The 20,736-nt window shown below is 34.7% G+C and overlaps 1 protein-coding gene and 1 long non-coding RNA gene across 5 annotated transcripts; both read left to right on the top strand.

Moving 5' to 3' along the window:
- Positions 1 to 9,211: 9,211 nt before the first annotated feature.
- LOC147479934 (uncharacterized) lies at positions 9,212 to 11,587 on the top strand. Its single transcript, XR_015205176.1, has 2 exons — positions 9,212 to 11,192; positions 11,433 to 11,587. It is a non-coding gene; the product is annotated as an uncharacterized LOC147479934 (long non-coding RNA).
- Positions 11,588 to 12,463: 876 nt separating this feature from the next.
- Positions 12,464 to 16,325, top strand: LOC147479933 (uncharacterized). 4 transcript variants are annotated; one of them, XM_086577835.1, is made up of 6 exons: positions 12,464 to 12,587; positions 12,681 to 12,756; positions 12,878 to 12,923; positions 13,359 to 13,411; positions 15,324 to 15,626; positions 15,834 to 16,325. In XM_086577835.1, the coding sequence occupies exons 4-6, from the start codon at positions 13,362 to 13,364 to the stop codon at positions 15,853 to 15,855; spliced, it is 375 nt and encodes a 124-aa protein (XP_086433961.1). In that variant the 5' UTR covers positions 12,464 to 12,587; positions 12,681 to 12,756; positions 12,878 to 12,923; positions 13,359 to 13,361; the 3' UTR covers positions 15,856 to 16,325. The 4 variants fall into 4 exon arrangements, with proteins under 4 accessions (XP_086433961.1, XP_086433962.1, XP_086433960.1 ...); XM_086577836.1 differs by having other exon boundaries at positions 12,878 to 12,938; XM_086577834.1 differs by lacking the exon at positions 12,878 to 12,923.
- The last annotated feature ends 4,411 nt before the right edge of the window (positions 16,326 to 20,736 follow it).

Here is a 20,736-nt window from a genome sequence, read left to right as displayed (position 1 = left end):
TGATTTTTTGAAAAAATGAGATCCAAAGTCCAAACACCCATTAATACTTTTGGGAGTACGTAGTTTCTTTTTTGGGTTTCTTTCTTCGGTAACTAACCAACAACAAGTCCCTCAAACAAAGACTTTTCTCAATCCGTATCCTGTATATGAGTTGTGCGCTAAAGGGCCATATATAGCACCCCAAACACTAAATCACCATTCCATACTAAAGGGTAGTATGTATTAAATTTGGCTAGTGTGATAAACTCAGCCAAATTTGTGACCTTGTCTAACAACTGCCAAAACTATGTTCCGAGAGACGGGTGGCGTAAATTCTAAATTCTATCTATTGTGTGTTAAAATTTCAATGACACCAGAAATTGTATTGTTTGTGCTTTAACTTTCAACTTAAGTATAGAAACTATTGGACGGACATCACACTTTCTGCCGTCCATATCAATTTGGCACTTCAAATTTAAAATCTCGATTAGAACTATTTTTTAGTTTTCACATGACAAATTTGACTTGGCTAGCTAAAACTGCCAAAAAGCTTATGTGGCACCCTTTTAGCAACCCCCCATTAAACTTTGCTATATATATATATATATATATATATAGAGAGAGAGAGAGAGAGAGAGAGAGAGAGAGAGAGAGAGAGAGAGAGAGAGAGAGAGAGAGAGGTGTTTAATTGGATCCTATTTATTTGTTTGCCAATAAATATTTGTTAGTGAAAAAATGTTTTTTGAAAAAATAAACACGTTTGGTCTCAATTTTTGTAGAAAGTAGTTTTTCACCCAAAAAATATTTATTGGTACAAAAAACATGTTTTATGATAAATAGCAAAAACTTGTTTTTCAAGTTAAAAATAATTTTTTCTTCTCAATTTCTCATCGTGCCCAAAAGGAAAATAGATTGTCCGGGTGCCATTAGTGAAAAATGCCGAGATATGTCAAGATATTTCGAGAACTAGTTTGATAAAAAATTTAAGAAAAAAAATCTCAACCAAACATATTTATTCAAAATTTATTTTTAGAATAAATATTTTTTCAAAAAAAAAAATACTTTTGAGAGAAATTGATTTTTTGAAAAATGAGATCCAAAGTCCAAACACCCATTAATACTTTTGGGAGTACGTAGTTTCTTTTTTGGGTTTCTTTCTTCGGTAACTAACCAACAACAAGTCCCTCAAACAAAGACTTTTCTCAATCCGTATCCTGTATATGAGTTGTGCGCTAAAGGGCCATATATAGCACCCCAAACACTAAATCACCATTCCATACTAAAGGGTAGTATGTATTAAATTTGGCTAGTGTGATAAACTCAGCCAAATTTGTGACCTTGTCTAACAACTGCCAAAACTATGTTCCGAGAGATGGGTGGCAGAAATTCTATTGTCTGTGTGTTAAATTTCGACGGACACCAGAAATTGTATTGTTTGTGCTTTAACTTTCAACTTAAGTATAGAAACTATTGGACGGACATCACACTTTCTGCCGTCCATATCAATTTGGCACTTCAAATTTAAAATCTCGATTAGAACTATTTTTTAGTTTTCACATGACAAATTTGACTTGGCTGGCTAAAACTGCCAAAAAGCTTATGTGGCACCCTTTTAGCAACCCCCCATTAAACTTTGCTATGATGTGTAAGAAACTAAATATGATAAGGACCTTAGATTGTTTAACTTTGATGAGATGCCTTATATCTCTTCTGGGCTTGTCCCATCTGCCATGCATGGACTCAAAAAGATTAAAAAATATATGTGGAGATGGGTGCAATATGGAATATTGAGATGGTGCTTTAGTTAATTTCTGGACTGATCACTGGGTGAAAGTGTTGGATAAACCATGGGTCCTTTCACCCAGTGATCTTGAGCTTAAGGTGGATGAATTTATCAATCATGATTGCTCTTGGGATTGTGTTAGACTCTCTTCTCTAGTTCCTAGCCTAGTTATTAACTCTATCGAGAGAGAGCAAGAGCTAGCTATAGACCATCATCTTTCTAATAAAATTGATGTGGGATCGAGTTTCTAATGGTTGTTTATCTGTAAAGTTTGCCTACACCTTATTTCTTTTGAGAATAATCATGGCCAATATAATGCTCCAACCAATACCACGACAAAGATTTCATGGTAATCGGGAAGCTCAAGATACCAACTAGAGTTAGTTAATTTGTACCTCTGGAATACTACAAATAACTTAGGGGGTGTTTGTTTTTTGCTACTTATAAGTACCTATATTTATATAGTGTTTGTCACTTACAAGTTTTTGTAAGTCAAGTTTTCCCACTTAGACTTTTAGCACTCATAAGTAACAAACATATACCAAATAAATGGTCTACCACTTATAAGTAGCTAAAAAACAAACACCTAAAAATACATGGTCAACCACTTACAACGAGAATAAATAGTAAACACTTACAAGTAATGAAAAACAAACACCCCCTTACTCTCTACTAGGAGTGCCTTATTGGTGTTTTTTTCATTTTGATGCTCGTGTATAGCAACCCCAATTTTTAAATAACGTAAATAATATTATTCAAATTGAAACTAATTATTTTGAAGTCTAGCATGTTACAAATTTTGTTTTTTCTATAGTGGAACATTGATATTCTTATTGTTGTTGATTTTATGATATATATTATTGGAATTTATTGTTAGAAATTTTGTGGGTATTTGAGAATCATTTTGGGAGTAAAAACATTGTTAAAATATACCCATTCATATAGGTATGGACTTAATTTGGGTGTTTTTAGACCCATTTGAGGCCCATAGGTTAACCAAAACAGACTTAAAATTTTGAAGTAAACAAACCTGCAAATTTCCTCTGTAAAAATCTTTTCATTAAAAAACAAAGCTATAGCCTCCATTAAAAATAAGAATATTTTTCATTGAAAGAAAGAAAAGAGGAATAAGAAAAAGGATTGGAGAAAATGAAGCATTGATATTCATTTACTAGCATTCAATCCAAAATGAGTAGACATATTTTTATCAAAAAAATATATAAATCGTTTTTATGTGATTTTTATCTTGTCTGCTTCATAAAAGTCCCATATTTAATTATGAACGTTTGCTATTTGTTTTGAAATTTTAATTGTCATTTGGAACGATGATATGCTTGCAGAATTCTGCACAAGTACAGACTTGTGACTTGAATTCGACTAATTAGATGATGTAACTAGTTTTCCGACAGAACTAAATAATTTTATTTCTCTAAATCATCTTTCATTTCCAATTAGCCTTGACTGATTCCAGTTTATATTCTATTTGATGTGAAATTTACAAGAAAGTATGTCAGAAAATTGAATAGTAGAGTTTAAGTTGTTGGGTCTATTCCATCACATAGTTTAGGGTATATACTAATCAAATTAGTGTTTAGGAATTTTTGTATTGAAATGGATTTTCTGTCTAATTTTCAGAATGGTATAATTGATTCAAAACTTTGATTATATGAATTCTCTAGAATTTTTAGAATGGACAAATGTCAAACTATCCTAACCAATTTCTCATGCATAGAACAATATATGTAACTTATTAGCGTAGGTTTTACTTGTACAAGAAAAATGTAATGATCATTCAATTGGTATCGTATTAATATTTCAAATAAATGTGTATTGATTGGATGAGTAATTATTTTATTTGTCTAAAGAGTTCTATTACATGTATTGGAATAAGGGTTGCATGCATAATTGTTTGATGAATATTGTATATATAGAGCGTATATTGGTAGCTAAAGATTTTAGTTTCTTCTTGTGATCTTGTAGACATAATAGTAGAATTAATATTATTTTGTATTACATGGAATGCATTGCGTGTCTTTTAGTTTAACTAATGCGTTATTCATGATTGAAACTTTTGATATCTATGATTTATATAATTTATAATGAGGTGAGTTGATCTAGTTATTGTATTTGAAATCTTTAGTAATGATTATATTTCTTGAGACGATGTTTATTTTATAATGAAAATATTATAATAAATGATAACTTTTGGGTGTTAAGAAGTGTTGTAAAAAGTGTTGTGAAAATTTAATGTGTCGCCCACATCTTTAGATCTCTCCATGTCTCTTTGATGAAAAGAAAAGAAATAAAATGTTTATGACTAAGAGCATCATCAACGCGTTGCTATTTTTTATTTTCAATGTGACAGTTGACAATGTTTATAGCAATTTTAATCACCAACGCGTTGTCAAATTATCGTTTCTATTATAAGAATTGTCAAAACTGGAGTCAAATTGGTTAAGAAAATAGAAATGGTGTGCACGGGAAAACTTGACCCGTCCCAAGAGTGGGACGGGACTACTTTAGCCGTCCAAATTTTTTTTGTTTTTTTTTATTAAAAAATTCAAACAGTTCGATTTTGTACCTTTGGGCTTTATTAACATTGGGCTTTTTCACTGTTGGGCCTGAACGATTTTAGAAGATTTACAAAAATTATACTGTTGGGCTTTTGTACCGTTGGGTTGGGCCTGAACGATTTGAGAAGATTTGCAAAAATTGTACCGTGTCGCTTTTGTACCGTTGGGCCTGAACATGTATTTGGGTGGTATTAGATTATGTTTTAGCGTACTAATTTATTTAAATTTTATGTTGTAATCTATTTTTATTGTTTACGTGTATGTTTTTCTTTAAATAAAATTGTATTTTGTTTTAATGAAAGTATATTTTCTTGAAAAAATGTGTTTGTTTATAAGTTGAAATTAAAAACAAATCAACTCAACTAGAAATGAAAAACATTACAACTTAATTTGAAATAAAAACACAAAACATCTTATAAAATTCTACGGACTTAAAAACACATGCAAAACAATTAAAGACAATACACTAGGGAATTAAACAAAATACAAATATTACATTGAAGGATTGCATTGATCGCACAAGCCACACCTAGGGCAGAAATCTACTGCTTTCTTGCAAAATGACATACAGTATGTCAACCTTTTTGAATGATAGATGTTGATATTTGAGGGACAATCATCAACATCACACTTTAGAAGTTTGTCTTCCAATGTTCCATCATCATTGATAGTTATGACCACTATCATCATGCCGCAGCATTCGGGTTTGGGCATTTGATGTTAATGTATGGACATGAAGTAGCGTAATGACCAACTTCCTTACACCACTGACAAATCTCAAGTGTAGAAATGTGGACAATATTTGATCCGCCCATATTGGTAGTTGAAGTTGAGAAAGATTAGAGAATGAAAATGACTTTGAATATATATGCAAAGGCCCAACGGATAGAAATATATCCGTTGGGAATAAATGCCAACGGATATAAATTGATCCCCCCTTGGGAATAATGCCAACGGATATAAATTGATTGGAAGAATAATAAATTGAGGCCCATGGGCTTATTAGTCACGTTCACATGGGCTTGATTGTTCACATGAGAATTTCTTTGTCTACATAATAAAAAGCATGTATAGATTCTAAGTAATAATTAACGTAATGTCTTGAATTTAAATTAACGTAATGTAATAATTAATTTAATGCATAAAAAAATTGGACATAGCCTCCTTTGTTTAATCAACATAATTCATATACCTAAACCTCGTTAAGATTCTCAAAACCTGTTCAAAACCCTAAAAATAACAACAACCAACAACCAACAACAAAAACAATGACATAACTAAATTATTACAAAATAGTGCAATATAACACTATGGAGCACTGCCCTGACTGCTCTGGCCACTCCCTCTCCGTTTTCGCCCTCTCTTATTAGGAGCACTGTTTTGTTGCATGATATCAGTAGCAATTCTCTGAAACATCAACACAATGCAATTAAAATATAAAATTGAATATATATTAAAAAAAATGAAAATGTAAAACATATAATAAAATTACCAAGGCTTCCAATTCGCTTGTCATCTCACCATCCCACGCCAAATAAGCTTTTGCTCTTTTTGCTTTCGCTCTTCGCCTAAATAGCCATAATACTTGTTGAGTGTGCTCAATTAAACTAGCTCGAAGCCCCCGGGTTGATTTGCCTTTCATCCGTTTCCTGATTGTGTCAATATTGTATATAAGTTAAATATACATAGTGTGTTTAAATTAACATAATGAAATATAAATATACCTCATTAAACTGTTGTAGATCGTACAAGCACCGGACGCTCCAAGTGAAATGTGGTCTCCATTCCCCGAGAACTAACAACGCTGTATGACCATGGGTCATATGGATCACTAGGTGGGGTGTATAACCATGATATACTCCGGATGTTCTTGTGGAACTTGCGTGTTAAGGAATTGGACGCCTCGCCCTAAAACTCGACTAGTTGGCGACATCCATGTTTGCACCTCTATACATGGACCCGCAGATAGGCTTCCCCTAGAAACTTTCCGCCAATAAGTCTCATAATCAAGACTGGAGTTCACATCAACATAATCTGTAAAACACGCCCACGCGACTCTCAACGCGATACCGCTCAATCAAATTCTCTCAAACATCCATGGCACGATATATCGTGGGTGGGGGAGCAGGAATATATGTATATCCAATGGTTTGCATAGTCACCCTATCTCCAAGGAACCAAGCACGTATATCAGGGGCTTGCAATATGAATCTTTTTAACGACATTAGAGTACTATGCTGACAGATATGCATATTCTCAAATTGAGAACCTTGCCACGGACTCCAAACAATAGATTTCATACTTTTCGTCTCTATTTGGATCCTAGCAGCTTGAAGATCATTATGGACCTCATCTTTTAATCTAGCATTACCAAAAACAGCCCATCCCTGAGGGCGAGGCCATAAGTCCTTAACCCAATCCTCTTTCAGTATAGGGTTTAAGCAAGCCAAATACTCATACCACCAATACTGAAATAATCAAATGAAAGTGTATCTAATTAATTTAAATTATATAATATTTAACTAACAAAATAAAAACTTATATCTTAAAAGTTAAATCCTATTGAATTACCTGTAGTATCCAAGTAATTCCGTTGCATTGCTTCCCCATTTGATTTGTTTGTATAAACAAATCAAGCCCTGTATATAAATGTGCCATGAAAGCACCTCCCCAATCAAAATCTTCCAAGCTATCAAGGTCTACCAAAGATGCTAACCAACCAGCCCGAACCCCAGATTTTCCTGTTGTAAAACCAACTTGGCCCAAAAAATATAACAAAAATATCCTGATAAACTCATCCTCCTCCGCAGAGTTTGGGTCCAAATATAGGGCGTCAACTTCATGTTCTAAACAATATTCAATACTCAATCGGTGCATGAATTTTTCTCTGATGTACAGGTTCAAAATGTATCTGACATCCATATTCTCTGAAACAAGTCTACCTTCAACATCAAACAACGAAGGCGGCGAAGAGTCTTCAACCTTTCAAAATCATCTTCGATACTTGAATCAAACAAAACTGGCTTCTTCTCGCCCACACTTAAACCCGTTAGCATTGTAAAGTCAAGTGGTGTGATACCAATCTCACCACATGGAAGGTGAAAAGTGTGCGTGGTGTGCCACCATCGTTCCGCCAATGCAAATATCAGTGGACGATCGGTTCAATGCTTTCGTATTACCGATATCAATGGACCAAAAGGTGTTCCCAAAATTCGAGCTCTTCGTGCTCCATTTCCTCCCCTCTTTCCACTAGATGACTCCGGAAGTCTTTAATACTTCGGCATTATGCGATCTCCATCTCGTCGAACTCATTTTCTATCGTTGAGGCATTTAATCAAACAGTTAGTATATCGTTAAATTTTAAAACACGATTTTAAATCAAAATCAATTGAACAACGTTCATAAACTCATACTTACTCCGTCGGTGTTATATAAACACGAAACATGCATGTCCGGATCGGAGCCAATGTCGGATGATCAACAATACTCAATCTCGTGGAAAATTGAAATCATTTTCCGATGCGAAGTTCACTCTCATTTTCCGGAGGATTTGAACTCCCCGAGCCACGCCAAAATAGTCTTCTTCGTCCCAAATTTCGGCGACGTTGATCCATTGCAAAAACGTAAAAACAAATTTGGTTGAAAATCGAATTTTTATTGGGTGATTGAAGGTTTGGATTTTGAGATGTTGGTGAAGTTCTTGCGGGCAAATGTTACCGGAACATTGTTCGCGTTTTCAAATAAAATGGGCTAATAGAGTGCACGGACAACTACTCCCATTTCAAAAAAAAATTTTGGAGTGGGGCGGGACAACTTGACCCGCTTCAAATTTTTAACAAAATTTAACCAACCCGCATTGTTTCAACCCTTCGTTTTAGAAATTTTTGATTCCTAAAAATGATGATGTGTCACAACGAAATTTAAAAACGCGTTGATGATGCTCTAATGATGTCATGTGAAAAGCCGCCTTAAAGAGGAACTAAGACATTCGCCTTGCAGGTTGGCTGTATTCCTTGGGTGTACGAGAATGTAGGTTTGGATTCATTGAATGTGGCGGGAATAACCCAAGGTATTTATTAAATGTGCCATGAATAACCTGTTAGTGTTATGATGGGTATTCCTTGAATGTGGCGAGAATAACCCAAGATATTCATTGAATGTGCCATGAATGACCTGTTAGTGTTATGATGGGTATTCCATGAATATGGTGGGAATGACCCAAGGTATTCATTGAATGTGCCATGAATGACCTGTTAGTGTTATGATGGGTGATAAGCATCCAAAATTGTAATATAAAACCCCGTAGAGACATAGCATTTTGGTTAATTATGTGTTTAGTAATCATGAAATAATCATATTTTTGTGCTTTTGCAGGTTTGAGCAATCAACGTAAAAATGAGAATAAAACCAGTATTTAAGCACGGAATAGTGTGTCTACGTGAAGCATTCCGATTTAGCCCATGCAAAGCTCAATGAAGCCTGACTAAAACCCAGGGACTCAAACATGATGGTTCCAGGTTAGAACAGGATCAACGTGCCAGAAAATATTAAACTTCTGGAGCCCATATCTTCTTAACCTGGACTTCAAATCCGGCAAGCGAACCATCAGAACGATCAGTGCGACAAGCTCTATCTCCAGCCAGATTTTGCATAAATCGACTTGCGAACCCGCCACTGGACAGAGCATGTGGGTCCACTATGCGGGCCTATAATATTTGGTTCTCTATCAAGTCACGCTCTCATAATTTGCTTCCTTATTAATTATGGAAGACTTTTGTGCCAAAATGCACAAAAGTCTTGATAGGTGGCATACAAATTAGTTGGTGCAAAAAGTCTTGGTTTGGTTTGAAATCAGACTTAATTATGATACAAAAAAAAATCAAACATGAATTAAATGGGACAGTTGGTATTCACGTGAAGGAAAGGAAAAAAAGAGCACTCTCATTTGCATAAATAGAGAGAGTCTTCAAGGCACAAACAATTTTTGCATCCGGAAGTTGGTTTAGTTTTTTATTTGCTCCACAGTTAGAAAAGTTATAATTTCTAGTTTTAAGTTTAATTTGTAATAAATCTTGTATTAATTTTCACATAACTTTATAATAAAAATACTTTCTTGTATAATTAGGATTTTCTTTGTTATTGTCTTTTCTTTCCAATCAATTTAATTTGCTGTAATTTATAGAATCTAAGGATCATGAGCTAAAACCCTCCCTAGTGGAGGGTTAATGACGCTCATGTCAAGATCAAACTCCGGTTTAGGAGTCCTGGATCATGGCTTAGGACTTAGGTTATATTTAGCATCCTGTCACAAAATGACAGTGATTGTCCAAGATTGGAGCCTGGACCTTGAGATGAGCTCGCGTGCATGACCTAGGTGACACTTGGGCTAGTCGCGCGTGCGAGTCTCTGGTGAATCCAGGTTCTAAAATTTGAGCGGCTGATGTAGAATAGAAAAGGAGTGGGTTGAAAAAATATTTCAGAGATGAATATTAGTTTAATTCCTTATGCTAACAAGATGGGCTTAGAGATGGGTTCGTGTTGTTAGGGATCGACGTCTCAACGTGTTTTGGGTTTGTCTATGAAACCAAAATAGGTTAGAGACAACATGATTTAGGCTTCTTAGTTATGGGAATGATTTAACATGAGTCAAACCAACTCTCCACCTTTTTTTTCTCTCAATTCATTTTGTGTTAAGAAAATCGGTTTTTTTTTAAGTTTTAGTAATTTAAATTCCAAACACCGTAGAGTAGTTTGATTAATCAACCACAAATCTTTCTCATAAATTCCCTAGGCAGCAATTCTAGTGAAGTAAGTACATACCAACAAGTGTTCTAGACTTTAGGTGTGGAACGATTCCCTTACTCGAAGTGTATTCCAATGTACACGTGAGTTAGGTAATTTATTGATTCGTGTCTTAGCATGTATATAATTTAAACTTGTGTACACACGAAAGAAATGAACATAAATGGGTATTCCTGGAATGTGGCGGGAATGACCCAAGGTATTAATTGAATGTGCCATGAATGACCTGTTATTGTTATGTAGGTCTGGATTCCTTGAATGTATAAGAATGACCTGTTATTTTTGTGATGCTCAAAAGAGGCTTTGTTTATGCATATGGAAAGCCCAGAGATGGTTGTCACTCACAAATTACGAGTTTACAAGATGGAAATATGTTTCCTGGAGGTGATATCCCCGCTTGGGACATATGTCTAGTAGTAGTACTCGGTGTGAGAGTGGCACACGGGTATGTGTGATTTAGCAAATGTGTGAAGTGCAAATCGTGGAGTAGGAACTAAAGGTTCGATAGTGTCAATTAATAAATAAGCCAATGAAATAATTAATAAGCAAAGTAAATTATTGATTTGATGTATGAGTGAGTTATTGCATATGAGTATTTATGTATTATGATGTACATGATTTCTTACAAGAAATGTATACGTGGTTTATGTGAGTAGATACTCACAAGGGATAAATGTACTCTCTAGTTGTGATATATTTCCTCGTTCTCATAAGTAAATAAGTGGTTTTTAAGTAAAATATTTGCTTTATGTATGAGCTAGTTGTTGGATATGATTGGTTGTATATTATGATATGATGCATATAATTTCTTACTGAAGGAATGTACGTGAATGTGGTTAGCGTGATATGATGGATATGGTGGTGTGACATGAGTGTTAATATTGGCCATATATTATGCCAGATTATGTATACCAATGATAGCTGCAGTGAGAGTGAAATAAATGTATACTTTAAATGATTTCGTTTAGAAAATCTAACTTTGTTTTGCAGGAGGGTAGAATTATTAACTTTTTATGCAGAGACGTTGTCCTACCCTAACACATAAGTGGTTATAGGTAAGATTTTAATTAAATTAATTTACTAGATATTAGGATTGAAATCTTACTTGGGAAGAAACTACACACCATTTTGGAAAATGGAACTATTTTGTCTTCCAAGTTGAAATGGTTGGTAATATTTTATTTATTTATTAGAAAATTGAATGTAGTACTTTATATTTTATTTTAGTCTTACTCATACCAGTAAATTTAATTTGCTGACCCATGTTTGTTTTCTTTTGCAACGTGGGAACATAGATGGTAGAATGCAGTGGATGAAGACGCTTGATTTGGATTTGCTCTTGAAGCCTAACTGGTTTAAGTTTTCTAAAGTGTAAAGTTTTGATTTGAAACAGATGCAATAGAGTTGGTTAGTAATTCTTGAATTCGTGAATGAAGAGTTGTTATTTTAATCTAGTATGATCTTAGATTTTTAATGTCGTGTTTGACAAGAGGTTATTAGGGGTTCGTTTCATCATGGGTTTTTAGATTATTGAATAGGGTAACGATTGAGGTAATTATATCTTGGATAATTCCCTATTTTAAATTTTTTGGAAATTTGGGGTGTGACATCGTGCTTTTAGATGCACTTCTAAAGTTGCCAATGGTAAGTCATACAAACTATGTATGTGGGCAAAAGAGTTTGGCTCAATGGAGTTTTGTAATCATTATTCTTCATTCATAGAGCAATTTTAGTTGAAGTTCAGTTTAATGAAAAAAATGAAAAGAAAAGGAAAAAGGGTTCTCCAATATCATTAAAAAGGTGTAGTGTTTCTTTCCTTAATTATAACTCAACATACCATATGGATGATTACTTGGGTAGCATGAAACCACCAAATATGTTATATATACCTAGGGGTGCCATTTTTTATTCGAAAAATCCAAATTTTTATTTTAGAAATCTAATCCACTATCTATATCTATCTAGAACACGCTCACAAAAATTCAGCTCATTCAAAGAAGTCTAACCTTAGAACATGCTTACAAAACTTTTGGATCGTCGATGAAAAGTTCAAAAATGAACACTAATTTTTACATGGTTAGACATATCCAAATATTATAATTTTTTGTAAGAATGATATTAATGGTGGGGAGACAAAATTATAATTTTTTGTGAGAATGATATTAATGGTGAGGAGACATCCTCCATTTGTTTAATTCTCCTCTCTTTTAGACAAAATTATAAGCATCTCCCTCAAGTCCGAAAAATCGATTGAAATTTCAAAAATCGAAATATGTTTTTACAATGTATCAATATCAAATTCTTACGTCTCTCATAACCCAAACACCTTATCAATAACAAAACCCACGAAAAAAAAAATCTTAGATTTCTAAATGTTTTGATTGGTTAAGAGAAGGTCTGATTTCCTCTCTCCCTCTCTCTATTTCGAGCAAACTTCTTTTGTCACTAAGGTATGCTTTTTATAGAACATACTATTTAATCTTCCTATTTCAGTTTTTAGTTTATTTGATTAATTTCATCTTCTTTTCATGGGGTTTTTTTAGAAGTGGTATTTATCAACTTATTGCTACAAAGGGGAGTTGAACAACATATTACGACAGATAACCTTTCTCAGTCATGGTAGTCCTTAGTTTATTGTTTTACTCTTATATGGCTTTTTTTAATCATGTTCTCATGGATGTGACATGCTTCTGCTTTTTTAATGATTGCTCTTTAATATGTCTTCCTTCAATCATGGCAGTCCTTCATGATGACCACATGGAACACTATTTTCCATTGAATGCAATGTGCGTAACCTATTGGTATTTTTTTTACTAAATTTAAATATGTTATGGGACTTTTGCACATAAAGTATTTCTTGAATGCAAGCTCAAATAAGTTTATACCTATCTGCCCTCCATGAAAATTTAAATAAGAGGGAATCTAAATTTTAGAGTAGGCTGAACATCTTATGATATTCTGTGTCCTTGACATGCCTCATTGATCGTATGCTTATGCAACAAATTGGTTCAATGAATCAATACCTTCGCTTGGTTGGTTTAAAAAAAAAAAATTGGATGTAAATTCTTAATTGATTTCAATATGATTAGTTTGAGTGTGGTCCATTTGTGATTATATATTACTTGATCTGCTTAAAGAGCTAGATATGATTCATCTTTCAACGTCAAACTTTGTTCTTTGAGAAAATCAAACTTTGATAATCATAGAGTTTGGGTGAACAGACAATGGATTTCCAATTGAAGATGAGACCTCTGTGGAATTCATACTTAACCTGGTATGCCTCTTTTCCTTATATCAATCTATTTACTACAATGTTGATTCTTTACAGTTTATGGTGGTAGATTAATATGGGTTAGTTATTTACTAATTGCAGGTTTACAAAAATTGATCCAGAAAGAATATAAATATAATTGTCAGTAAATTCCCTAGGGGTTTTTTGGGTTCTTTTGTCAATTATAGTTGATTGTTTCAGTAGGTTATTTATCTATTGATTGTCTTTCATTTCACTGTGAGAACTAATTGGTACTCTAACCTACAAATCAACTGTGTGTTTATGTGCAATGAAACACATTGATTTGAATCCTGACGATCGTAAGTTTGCTCAATCTATCAAGTAATTGTAGCAAGCTTTTTGGCTAATCACTTACATCGTTTTATTGTATGAGTACCCAGCCTTACGTTAGACAAAAGATTATATGTGGACAATTATACATATAACTATGTAAGCTGTTTTGTGCACACTTTCCAATTCTGAAATCAATCAATCCTTTACTTACTTCATAATTTGGCTAAAAATGCAATCAATAGCGATGATATGTGATGGTGAGAAGAGCAAGCAGGTGATTGTCTTATTATTATTATTTTTTATGTAGTTGTAGTTCAATTTTAAATGGATAAAAGTTGGATGTATCCGACTCTAAGAAGATGCAGTCGTAAGTATATACTTGGTTGTGAGAAATTTATCGAGTTTGCTTGGAATAATCGAATTAAGGAACTTAGTGGTGAGATTTACTGCCCATGTGTAGGATGCCTTAATCTATTGTTATTGCCCAAACATATAGTGGAACATCATATAAAGAATCGTGGTATACTACGGAGTTATGTCCGTTGGACAAAGCATGGGGAGAGTGTGGAGGTGAATACCGAGTCTAATCAGGGTGATGATATGCATAAAATGTTGCAAGATGCATTAGGATTTCAGAACATGGTTGGTATAGACAATGACATACCACCTTGTTCGAATACAAATGAGTCTAGTTCCAGTGACACTCGAACGGATGAGCCAAATGAAGAAGCATATAAGTTTTACAAGTTGTTGAAGGAAACAGATACACCCTTGTACCCTAGCTGTACTAAGAGTTCAAAATTGTCTTTTCTAGTACAATTGCTTCATGTAAAGTGTCTTAACGGCTGGACTAATCATTCATTCGATATGTTGCTTGAGGTATTAAATGATTCACATCCAAATGACATCAATATGCTAAAGAATCATTATGAATCAAAAAAACAACAACGGTGAAAGTTGGCTTGGGACATTGCTGAATTTAGAGAAGAAATCAAAGGATAACCTGAAGGTAAGACAAGATTTGGTGTTAATGGGTATGCAAAAGTCACTTCATCCGATAGCTAAAGAGGGTAACAAATACTATATCCCCCCTGCACCCTTTACCTTGTCCTTGATTGAGAAGAGGAAGCTTTGTCAATTCTTGAAAGGTATTAAAGTTCTCGATAATTTTTCATCAAATATATCGCGCCGTGTTCAGGTGAAATAATGCAAAATACCTGGCCTAAAAAGCCATGATTGGCATGTTCTAGTGCAACAACTACTTCCAGTTGCAATACGTGCAATCTTACCTAAGGAAGTTACATTAGTTCTTGTGGAGCTCTCTAATTTCTACAAGCAGTTGTGTTCAAAAGTATTATGGGTTGTAGAGTTGGAACGTCTTGAGTACCAAATTGCTGTCACACTATGCAAAATGGAAATGATATTTCCTCCATCATTTTTTGATGTTATGGTGCACTTGCCTATTCATTTAGCTGGTCAAGCTAAGCTCGCTGGACCAGTGTACTATAGATGGATGTACTCAATCGAAAGGTCAATAAGTAAAGATAATAGTAATGGTTACTTTTGTTTGTATTTTGTTAAAATTTGAACTTAAATTTTGTCATCTTTTATATTTATTCAGGTACTTGTACACCTTGAAGAAGTATGTTCGTAAACCAGAGGGATCCATTGCCGAAGGGTATCTTGTTGATGAATGCTTGACTTTCTGCTCAAGATACTTAGATGATGGGATGGAGACTAAGTTCAACCGGACGGGGAGGAATGGAGAGTTCCGAGTTGTTGGATTGGATGGACAGTTTTCTATTTTTTCAGGATACAGTCGTGCTTTAGGGAAGGGAACGTTTAGGACTCTAACAGACGATGAGTGGGAACAAGTTTGTTTGTATGTGCTAATCAATTGTGAGGAAGTGGTACCATTTGTTGAGTAAGTCTACTTTATTAAAATTATGCCTTAGTTAAAAGAAATATTATTTAGGGTTAGTTAGACTTACCCCCCCCCCCCCCATTACTAGTTGCAATTAGTGTTACCCCCATTTTCAAAAATATTAGTGATACCCCCCATTTGTAAGATCCAAAGGTCAACATTCTTATTTATAAGCCTATGTCATAAATGCAATAATGTTTTGTACAGGAAGCACAAAACAAGTGATTAGGGATGAGCTCGGGCGGCGGGCAAGTGCTAGGAATTTGGACCGTATTCATAATGAACGGTTTGGTAAATGGTTTGAAAACCACATAAGTGTTAATTGTATCCCGTTAGATTATGTATATCAGTTTATGTACTCTATTTATTTTTTCCAAAGTAATTTTGTAGATAACATCTCAATTATTCTCTATTCTTGCAATTTGGATCCTACTAATTGTTTTCTAGTTTTTTCAATGGTATGGTGGATATGATTTCACAGTTTAGTACCATTCCTCAAGAAGGATTCTACTTGTTTTATTTATATTTACGTTTGTTTTTTCTTATTTAAAGATATTTGTTCTACTTGGAATTTAGCTGCAGGTTCCTAGAGCATTGGTAATTAGTCTGTCCAACACAAAGAACAAGGAAAAAATAGGAAGATGTTAGTAAACCCCCCTCCCCCGCCCTTTTATTAGGATTTAGAGGATTATAGCCTCATTTCGCCAGCTGTTCTAGCTCAATCCATCTCTCCTAGTCTTGCACCACCTGTCACAAGTAGTGGAAAGCCACAAGTAGCAGGTAGTGGCAATTGTTTATTTACTCAGTTGAAGAAGCCATTTCTAAGTTAATGGAGGAAGGGGCAGAAGCAACTACTGGGACCCTTGTGCCCCAGACTACACTGCCTACTTTCCCAAACCCCCACCCACCTCCCCAAGTAGATGATTTAACAAGAATATGTGTTCCCATTGGAAAGAATGCTTCACACTTCCCTTTTTGGGACTACAACAAACATCTCAGCGTGTTCCTTAACTAGATGACTTGATCACATTTTAGTTTAACAATGGCGTCATTGTGGGAGATTACTTTTCTGAAAGTGGAATAGTCTTGTTGACATATGGACTTCGGTTTCAATATCTTCCCTCTTCTTCCTTGTTTTTCTTCCTCTCTCCTATTTCAAATTTCTAGTATTTTCTTCTCGCCCCACTTACGTGACTCTGCATCGCAGTATACAATAAGCTAATTTTACCTTCTTCTTTTTTCAAGTATGTAGTACATTGAGTCGGAATCAGATATTTTAAATATGTATATATATAGGGGTTAATAAAATGTCCTATGCATATAGCCATTTGATCTTGAAGCAAGAACTAACTGAGAAATGAAGCAATTTTCTACCTAATGAGGGAGTTAACCACCAAGAAGAGGTAAGAGGCCTAATATTTCACAGTAATTAGAAGGCAGTTTTCTACCTAATGAGTGAGTGCTTCTAGTGAGTTTTGTGCTTGGTATGACACAACTGAAGCAAGACAATATGTGGATATTAGTTTCCATGTAGTTCCAAGTAACTTTAGTGTCAGGTAGTTTTCAGAAGATTTTTTTGTTCTCCTGCCATATTCCTGCTAATGCCTGGCTAGTACACCTCCTTATGTTCCTCAACAATACTCATGTACAACAATTTCTATTCTACTTTAGATGAGTGTTCTGAGGTCTGAGCCTCAAACCTTGTAATAAAAGTCAAATATTCTGCCATGTTGTTTGTTGCAAAAGAAGCCATTTTTTTTTATTGGAGCTACTTGCTACTGATTGCTTATGTTTACTGAAGTTCAACATTCTTTTAATTCAAAGTCAAATTTGCATAGGTATTAATTAGATTTGCATAGGTATTAAGAGGCAAGCATAGGAGAAAGATGAGCAAAGGCGACATGAAATAGATGAGATGAAGAGGCAGTTGGATGCACAAGATGCGCACATGGAAGCACGACTTATGCAAAAGGTGGCTAATTTTGCCCAGATGGTATCACGTAGGTATGTAAACATGCTTAGTTTCTTGTCTATGGACAATCATTTTTCTTTATAATCTAAGCCGGTCTCTTAGAGTCTGTAGTTATTTTCACCTTGTTAAAAAACCTTCTTGGATGCATATTGTTAAGCCATTGAGTCAAAAATATTTGTTTAAGTAGTTAGCTTAGATTTCATGGTAACTTGGTTAGTTCTGGAAGTGGTTTTGAGCTTAAGATCAAGTACTTGCAACTTTTATTCCAAATAGTGTTTAAGTAGTTACTTAGAATTCAAGTCAGGAACCCGATATACACTGTTTTCAATAAACTTTCCTTTTTGTACCCTAAGAATGTAGTTCAGTAGATTGACCAAATTGTTGATATCAAATAGAGGTCAGAGTGGCAGACCACTTGACAATTGTGATGCCAACTAGATAAAATTCCCGATGTGAATACTAATAAAACTACATACTCAAACTTTTTTTTTTCTAAAGGATAATTTGTATAAATAGCAAAAGAATGGGTTACAAGTTGTTACAGTACAAGTGAAGTAGCTTATGAGAATGGAGGAACTACTGTGCGAATATCCTCGGTACATTTCACGTCATGAATCTATAGTAGTTAAGATGCTCAATACTCCTTATATATTAACTTTTTTGCTTGCCACATGTGCTGATTTCCCTTTGTTAAGAAAAATACCATGATCCTAGAATCAGTTTGCACCCTGATCTTTTTGATGTCGTGCCTTAGTGCCTTGCTGAGTCCCTGCTCCACTGCTTGCATCTCAATAAGCTCTATAGATTTCTTGCTGGCCTTTCCATGACTTGTTGCAACCACTTCTTCTTCCTCATTGTGAATGACTACTGCCCATCCACCCAACATCCCTTGAAGAATACCATCTGTGTTGAGATTACTTACACCCACTTCTGCCTTGTTCTAACTACATAATTTTTTATGCTTCCTCTTGAACTGATCATCAACATTCTAAGTATCTATGAACTATTATGCTTCTGCTCCTCTCTCCATCTGGTAACCACCTCCAGCCACGATAACTCTCCTTGCCAATTAGTTGCCATCCTTCTGTTAATTCCTAACTTTTGTAGTAACATAAAAGCTTTGTTAAAGTCCCTCATAGTCCATCAGCAGAGGCTTATCATTTAACTAGTTGAGGGTGAATAAAGAGACTTGATTTAGTCCCTTCTTCCTTGTTGCTCGACCTGATCTTATCATTCCTTTCATGCGGTGATTTTTTACTACCTGCTGATCCTTCTTCTGTTATTTCTGAACTAGATTGCAAGTGCGTGAACCTGTTGTCTCCTTTTTGCAGTACTTGTATTCTCCTGTAGGTTACTGTCTGTTTTTCATTGGAGCATTTCTGAACTTTATTAGCCATCTCTTCCTTGCTCTTTGTACTGCTCTCTGGGTCATTTGTTGTCCCTTTTTCTTCCTTGCGTTCTGGTGACATATTCCTTACATTCCTAGCACATTGGTCAGGTGAGAAATTGGATTTTCTCTAGGTGGAAGAGACTGTAATCCATTGCACTTTGTTTTTTATTTGATCCCAAGTTGCTTTGCATTGCCAGTTTGGAAAGCTTGTGCGGCTGCCCTTGAATCTGTTTGAACCCATAGCTTGGTCCAACCCATTTGTACCGCCTGCATGATACTCTCCATAATTGCCTGACTTTTAGTCACATAGCATGTAGTGATCCCCAAGCCCCCAATCAGAGTGCCTTTGATTTCACCACTCGAGTCTCTGAAAATTGCTCCCTACCCAGCCGGTCCTGGGTTTTCCTCTGATGGCACTATTAGTATTTACTTTCATTATATTCTCGGGGAGTAACTAGAAGCATTCTCTTGATCTTTTTTCTATATAAATCACCTTTTTGTTTTTCATTTATCGAAGTCGCATGCAAAAAGAAACGAGGGCACCCATATACCACAGTATAAGCCATGAGTATTTCTGCTGGGTCAATGCCGCTCAAAGCTATTGCCATTTTGTAGACAAATCCCTACTAAGGATGTTTTGAAGGTGTTGTAACTTGAATTTAGAAAGAATTGTAGACTCTATGAAAGGTAGTCAATCAACAGTTGAACTTATTTAAAGTTTTCTTAAGAAGATGTTAAAAAGAATGAAGTTTTTAATGCAATGTTAAAAACTGGTAGTTTTTAGTTCCCTGCAATATAGTTTTAATTTGATTTACTGTGATTATGTGTGTAGTATCTTGTTTTCAACTACTTAAAGTAGAATAACTGATGGTGGGTTCAAGGCCGATTATTGGGTATTGTCAACTATGTCATAATCTATGTGTTTGCTACATTATACTATTATCCATCGGTATTATTCAATTTATGATAATGGAATTGCATCTACTCTATTTTGTCTAGAATCTAGAATTCTAGATATGCTACAAGTAGTGATCGGTCTTGACTTGTTCTTTTTTCCTTTGGGCATGTGAGAAAAAAAGGGCGGGGAGTGGTTATCATCCTTGGTCTTTCGGGTCTTAGGTATGAAATAGCTAGAGAACTTATAGTGAACATTTTGGTTAATAGAGTTGACACTAATGAGGCATATGTTAAGCTTGGTAGATGACTAGGCACTGTTGGAGGGATAAGCCTTTAATTATTGTCTTCGGTTTATGTCTTTCTTGTTATTTCTAAACAGAGAAAATAAAAAGAAGTTAGTGGTGGTCTAGGACATAATTCCATAATGCAGTTGACATACTATTTTATGAACAGTCAGTCACCTATTCTTATTGGAGTGATGTTTAGAACTTGAAAAAGAAAATCTTAGAGATACTTGATATAAGGAGCCATAGTTGATATAAGGAGCCATACTTGATGTAAGGAGCCATAGCCATAGAGACATCTTCTTCTCATTTGTCTAGGAACCATGACATTACTAGTAACCATGTTGTGTTTTCTTCTATTATCAAGTCTGTTGAGTCAGATTTTCTGATTTTTTGATACTTTTGTTAACGGCCATGCATGATTGTTTAACTTGCAATCTTAAAGAAAAATCTTGGTGAGGTCATTAGTATGGCTGAGTTTATTAGGGAAAAGAATGACTCTCTTGCAGATAAAATTAATATTTTAGATAGTGAGCATTCTAGTGTTCTGGAGAAGTATAACTCTAT

The sequence above is a fragment of the Coptis chinensis genome, chromosome 8, assembly GCF_015680905.1.
Source record: "Coptis chinensis isolate HL-2020 chromosome 8, ASM1568090v1, whole genome shotgun sequence".
Classification (NCBI taxonomy): domain Eukaryota; kingdom Viridiplantae; phylum Streptophyta; class Magnoliopsida; order Ranunculales; family Ranunculaceae; genus Coptis; species Coptis chinensis.
The sequence above is the reverse complement of the archived record's forward strand: the minus strand, read 5'-3'. Positions and strand labels throughout refer to the sequence as shown.

Coding starts and splice junctions, on each gene's coding strand:
- LOC147479933 (XM_086577834.1), top strand. Junction 13,412..15,323: donor TGGAATTCATACTTAACCTG/GTATGCCTCTTT, acceptor ATATTTATTCAG/GTACTTGTACACCTTGAAGA. Junction 15,627..15,833: donor GAAGTGGTACCATTTGTTGA/GTAAGTCTACTT, acceptor TGTTTTGTACAG/GAAGCACAAAACAAGTGATT.